Below are 6,695 nucleotides of genomic sequence, written 5' to 3' on the forward strand. Positions count from 1 at the left end.
AGAGCTGGCCGACCAGTTGTTAGGCCACAGTACTTGCATGACTATGCACACTGATATGGGGTCACTGATGTGATGTGACTCAAGGACTTTGGGGGGGATTTAAAAGAAAAAATGTTGAGTAAAAATTGTAATTTGAAATTTGTATTTAAGGAAAAAAAATTATAAGTGATTTTGTACCTACACTTAAAAAGAAAAAGAAAAAGGATGTTACAATAGTTGTTATATGTTTCCACACGGACCCGGTTGAGGGGAACACACACCGGAGCAAGCATGCGGATGAAGCCAGTGTGTAAATGTTATGCTACGTTCTATGTAAAAGTTTAATAAAGTGTAAGCAGCTAAAAGTGCTTCAACCGTCCATTCTTTTAATATGAGGGGCAAGAATGAAACAGCCCTTGAGAGGAAAAAGGTTCCCCGCCCCTGCTTTAAAATGACCGCTCAGAGGAGAGGGGTTCTCATTTCTCTAACCGCCTGCTGCTTCCACTCCTCTTTCCTCGGTTCCCCTCCTCAGTCCTCCGCTCGCATCTCCTGTGGCCGGCACCAAGTCTTGAGGAGAGGAGTCGAGGATAGGAGTCGAGGAGGGGAAATTTGAGTATTGAGAAACCGCTAGTGTTTTCTCCAAATTGTCACTGGTGTTACCGTCACTGGTGTTACTCTTCTTCCTAGTAAGACGTAACACCAGTGACGTTCCTATGTAAATAAGCATTGTATAATGTATACAAATAATAAAAATACTTTAAGCTCTACTTGTTGTGGATTCATCAAGATAAGAGTTAGTTATTGCCATTCAACAGGTTTTTATGGAGCCTCTAGGGACATGAACAAAAAACAAAAACAGAGAAAAAAAAAAGTCAGGATAACGGGTTAGTATCTCGTGCGCACGAGATACTAACCCGTTATCCTGACTTTTTTTGGGGGAGAAAGTTACCGGTGCGCCAAGGAGGAAGTGAAGCGCACAGGTCACAACCATTTCATTGCAGACTGTTATGTTTACGTGGGGAAATGACAGTGCATTATTTGAGATATATTTCGTACTCAGACTTCACTTTAAGGACATTTCGGCCAGGGGTGTGTTGTCACTCCAGGAGGCAGCGGGACGTGTAACTCAGAGAAGAGCAGCACCAGCGCTCAAAGATCTTTTACGCACCGCCTTCTGTGTTTACCTTCATTGAACAGCTATAAAGAGTGACCACAGGCCGTTTTAACCACACACACCTCTACACACACACCGAACTGCCCGATTACTCCCCCTTTTATTAGTTTTATGGAGGAGATCGCCGGTCATCAGGACGCATGATGGGCGGACTGGGACTAAAAATCAGCCCGGGAATCTCACCCTGCCCAGCCGACGTAAACTGTCAACGGGGGGGGGGGGGGGGGGGGGGGGGGGGCAGTCCGCCACTGGCTCTGTGCAGAGGCGCGGGAAGGTATTTTGAGTGGGGGTGCAGAGGTGCTGGACTCCAGTGAACACTATTACGGGCACGGAGCACGCACAAAAAAACTCCCCACACACAAACACACAGTAAACCCGCGACTGTTACAATGAAGGCTCGATAATCAGCTCACGGCATATAGGCAGGGGTAAAGTGCTATTTTTTACGAGTGGGGAGCGGACCTCACCTTCTGTAAGGGGGTCCGGGGGGATGCTCCCCGGGAAGATTTTTTTTAAATATTGAAGTTAAAAGCATCAATCTGGTGCACTTTGAGAGCAACCATTAAGAGATCTATGGATACATCTCTCAACACCCAGATGAAACACAACTGTAAGCAGATGTTCTTTTTCTTTATGGATATTTTACAAATCACTCCCCTTTCAAACTGTATTCTTGTTTTACTGCCATATAGTATTTCATAACTGTTTTTCCTTTATTCTCTTATTTTTTTAATAACTATAATGATCATATGAAGGTGTGCCGCGGAAATAATCTTTTGAATAATTTTTGACCAAACTGTTTGAGACCCACTCAGATAACTTAGACTAAAGTTAACTATCTAAAGTTCTAAACACTCAGAGAGTCCTTTAGCTCACCTGAGCCTCTCAGTCTGAGAGGAGAGCTCTCCTCCAGCTTGTTGTGGAACAAACAGCTCCGTATATCCGTTAGTGCAGCTAGCTAACCAGATGCTAACAACACGGTCCCTGCTGCTGGCACCGGTCCCTCTCTCTCTCCCCCTCTCTCACACACACACTAAATGCGCTATTTCCGCACACACACAGAGCCGCGAGCTTGAATGACACAAGCACACTTTTATTTCCATGCAACTCTCTGATTGGTCTGGTGTCTTGCCTCTGTTGTATTCACTGAACACGGGAAATGACAGTCCTGCCGTCCTTTCTAGTGTCTTGAGGTTCACGTAAAGCACGGTTAATGTATTATATTATTGAGGTAGAATTGTCCGGGGCTACAGAAAAAACATTCGGGGCAGGCCAAAATATTATTTTACCAACAATGTGGAATCAGATTATGCACAGCGGGAGCAGCAATAACCGTTAAATAATCATTCAGACAGGGGAGCTACGCACCCCCTGCCTGCCGCTAGAGGGTGCTGCAGCGCCCTCAGCACCCCCCTTCCCGCGCCCATGGCTCTGTGTGTGTGTTCTGAGTGTTTGTTTCCCTATAAAAAAAGCTGCGGGGGAAGCAGGTACTCTGCGAGTCAAGGACATTAATTCATAGATCAAAGCAGACTGATTTACAAACTCTCCTGTTTTGCCAATCCGGTGCTCAAACCAATAGCTCTACACCCCTGGCCGAAATGTCCATAAAATTAAGTCTGACTTCAAAATATAGTCTATCTCAAATAATGTATGCTCTGTCATTTCCCCACGTAAACATAACAGTCTGCATTGAAATGGTTGTCTAATGTGTGTTCCACTTTCTCCTTGGTGCATCGGTAACTTTCTCAAAAAAAATAAAGTCAGGAAAACGGATTTGTTTCTCGTGCGCACGAGAAACGAATCCGTTTTCCTGACTTTATTTTTTTTCTCTCTCCATTTCTTTTTGTTCCATGTCCCTTTAGGGCAGTGGTTCTCAAAGTGGGGGGCGCGCCCCCCCTGGTGGGCGCAGAGGCATGCCAGGGGGGGCGCGAGAGACCAGGAGGAAAAATGGTTATAAAAAAAAATAAAAAAAGATAAAAATAAAAAATAAAATAAAAATCATAATTTGAAAAATTATTGATTCGAAAATAATATGATGCAGTACAGTACTATTACGTCTGGGTCTCTGTTTCATTAAAGCTCGGCTCTGTGTGTGTGTGTGGAACGAGCCATTTTGTGTGCGCGTGAGAGAGAGAGAGAGCGCACCGGTACTGGAGATCGTTGTTGTTAGCTTCTGGTGCTAGCGAGCTACGCTAACGGATATAAGGAGTTTTTTCAACAACAAAGTGGAGGAGAGTCCTCTCCTGTCAGACTGAGAGCTAAAGGACTCTCTCAGTGTTATCTCAGTGGGTCTCAAATGTTTTGGTCACCATTAATGTAAATAATTATTTCCGAGGCACACGTTTATATGATCATTATAGTTATAAAAAAATAAGAGAATAAATGAAAAACAGGTATGAAATACTATATGACAGTAAAACAAGAATAAAGTTTAAAAGGGTGATTTGTAAAATATCCATCAAGAAAAAGTCAATCTGTTTACATTTCTGTTTCATATGGGTGTTGAGAGATGTATCCATAGATCTCTTCCTTTCGCTCTCAAAGTGCACCAGATTGATGCTTTTAACTTCAATATTTAAAAATAAATCTTCCCGGGGAAGCTTGCCCCCGGACCCCCCTATGTGACGTCCACACATCACCTATAAAAATAGCACTTTATCCCTGCTTACACCTATATGCCGTGAGCTGAATATTGAGCCTTCATTGTAACAGTCGCGGGTACGTTGTGTATTTGCGTGGGGATTGTTGCAGTAGAAAATTCCACTTTAGCGACCGGTACATTAATGGGAAACCCTAAATGTTTGAGCACCCTCTATGAAACGTCAAGCTACCCCACAGCACCCCCAAAATAAATCTCTGGCGCCGCCACTGAGCCTGATTATTCGTTTTGGGGGGGCCCGACTTTTTTTTTTCTCCAAAGGGGGGGCCTGACAGAAAAAGTTTGAGAACCACTGCTTTAGGGGCTCCGTAGGTTTTAGATGTGTTTCGAAGAAATATATTTCAGCAGATTTGTATCACCCAGATTCCACCTTTTCTGTTGAATGACTCCTTTAGTCCAAGAGGGAGTCAAAAAACATGAATTTTCACTGTCATTTCTTTTAAGGAAAGAAAGCAGGCAAAATACTTTACAATACATTTAAAAAAGGTTTTAGAAAGGAATTGAATCAGCTAAAAATAATCCACCCAAAACAACAACTCGATGCACACTCTAGTCCAGTTGCTGGTAGTAATGTATCTTCAAACTGGTTTGCAACCCGCAAACCATTAAAGAAGAAGAGTGAACATCCGGGTACATGCCTACATTCGCGCGAACATTTTTCAACACCAATGGCGTCGAAAGCAGGTGAGTGAGTGTGATGAAAGTGAAGAAATACTACTTTGTAATTAGGCAACATGACTAGGGTGTGGCGTATGTTGTTAGTTAGTTGATCATCAGCTTCAACTTTTAACGGTTAATATGCTTTGCCAATAGCTTTAGGCTGTTGTAAGGCTTACAGTGTAGCAAAACATCCAATCTGGGGGATTTAATGATTAAAGAACAACCACAAATAAGACCGTTTCTTATTTTAGTCACACACGTGTTTAATAGCTCAACGCGTTGACTCGCTCCCATAACAAACCATTGCATTATTTCCGTAATTTAAAGCGTAATTCGTGTAAACAAAACAAACATTACATGTGTGTTTTTAGGTCGCAGAGGGACGAAGCGAAAAGCAGAAGTCCAGGCGGAGGAGGAGCCGCTCTCCGTGGAGGAGAAGGACCGAGGAGAGGGGGAGGACCCGAGCAGGAGGGTGGTCATTGAACACTGGTGAGTGACATGAGTGGATAAGCCCTTAGTGGTGGAAGTACCTCGATACTATCAGGTTTAAATACTGTACATAAGTATACAATGATGCCCGTTTTGCTGCCTGTAGTTTTTCAGTGATGTCAACTAACTACATTTTTGAGGTAATTGTACTTTACTTAAGAATTTCAATTTAATGATACTTTGTATTTCTACTCCACTGCAATTCAGAGGTGAGTATTGTACTTTTACTCCACTACATTTACTTTAGCCACTTTGCAGATATGGATGACTGATAACACAAAACAATTATCAACACTCATATAAAACTTAAGTTATTTAAATTCACATGCTACCTAACATTTGTTCCACCTTCACTAACTTGATAAACACATTAATATATCAATGATTAGTATGATGATTCTGAAATAGGCCAATTGGCATAACCAGACATTTTACTTTTGGTAGTTCAGGTATATTTAGATGCCAAAACCTTTACTTGAGTAACATTTAGAATATGGGACTTTTACTTGTAACAGAGTATTCCTACACCTTGCTATTTTTACTTTGACTTAAGTACAATATCTCAGTATTTCTCCCACCTCTACTTGGGTATTACCATTTTATGGAACACTTCTACTCCACTGCACTTCAGAGGGAAATATTGTTCTTTTGAAGGTCTTGCATTTGTTTTGCCCACTGTAGTTTATTAGATGATAGTTCCCTTCAAAAATGTTGAATATAAGTATAAAATAGTTGTAGTTGTTTTTATCATAAGCACTAGCAGTCACGCTCGTCATTGATGACTAAAGTAGGCTGAACAGACGTCCAACTGATGGTTGATCTGTTGTTCTGGCAGTAAGAGCTGACGAGTGTTTGGGCGTAATGCTGAGGAGGTGAAATCTGCCCTCCTGGCTGCCCACCCTGATCTGACTGTGGTCTCCAACCCTGAGAAACCTCGCAGGAACAGCTTTGAGATCACTCTGCAGGATGGAGGCAAAGGTGAGGAGGACGAAAATGGGAAAACCAAGAATAACTCTGCCATCTGTTGTGACAAAGGGAAGAGGGAGTGTCATTATATAATTCTTTGGACTTTCAGTTATTTGTCGGGGCTTTTAGAGATTCAGTTTGTCACAATTATTGATAACCAAAACCTATTGTTTATTCCTCTGCTTGCCATGCACCTACTTGATTTGTATTTGCTAGGTTATAGGATATTCACCTCTTAGAGGAAATTGGTGTTGATGAATTACATTTAATTTGGTGTTCAAAGCAACAATAATATCACAAATAAATGTGCATAAACAGAATGTTAAGCCTAAGGATATGACTTTTAGACTAGCTTTGGACAATTATCATAGTTTTAGTTCATTGGTAAACTATTTTCTGCCTTATTGAACTCTAATCAAAATAACAACAGGTAGCTGTGTTTATCAGAAATGCTAAAAAGCAACCAGAGAAAAAAGAATGACACGTGTGCAAACACATAATATTCCCTTATCTAATTGCCTATAATATGTTTACTTAGTAAAATGAGTTGATGTTAGTCACTTTCTGAAGTTAGTGTTGGAGTATCGGAGTCAACACATTTCCAAAAATGTTCAACAAGCATTTGTTTTTTCTGCTAAGGCTTTGGAAATGAATTACAAGTGTTGGTTATCTTCTGTATTGCTCTTACAAATGTCACTCTTAATGTCCAATTCCTAAAGAAACATCTCTATGGACTGGAATAAAGAAAGGTCCACCACGAAAGCTCAA

General features: G+C 41.4%; 1 protein-coding gene across 1 annotated transcript in view; it reads left to right on the top strand.

Annotated features, from left to right (window-relative positions):
• The first annotated feature begins 4,138 nt into the window (after positions 1–4,138).
• The window catches only part of selenoh (selenoprotein H), a 3,281-nt gene continuing 724 nt past the window's right edge, over positions 4,139–6,695 (top strand). The window contains exons 1-4 of the mRNA XM_079673213.1: positions 4,139–4,496; positions 4,844–4,961; positions 5,797–5,939; positions 6,647–6,695. The exon at positions 6,647–6,695 is cut by the window's right edge and continues 66 nt beyond it. Of these exons, the coding sequence (XP_079529339.1) occupies positions 4,481–4,496; positions 4,844–4,961; positions 5,797–5,939; positions 6,647–6,695 (326 nt within the window). The 5' untranslated portion in view covers positions 4,139–4,480. The remainder of the gene's footprint in view (positions 4,497–4,843; positions 4,962–5,796; positions 5,940–6,646) is intronic.

Source organism: Notothenia rossii (genome assembly GCF_949606895.1).
Source record: "Notothenia rossii genome assembly, chromosome: 3".
NCBI classification, from domain to species: Eukaryota; Metazoa; Chordata; class Actinopteri; order Perciformes; family Nototheniidae; genus Notothenia; species Notothenia rossii.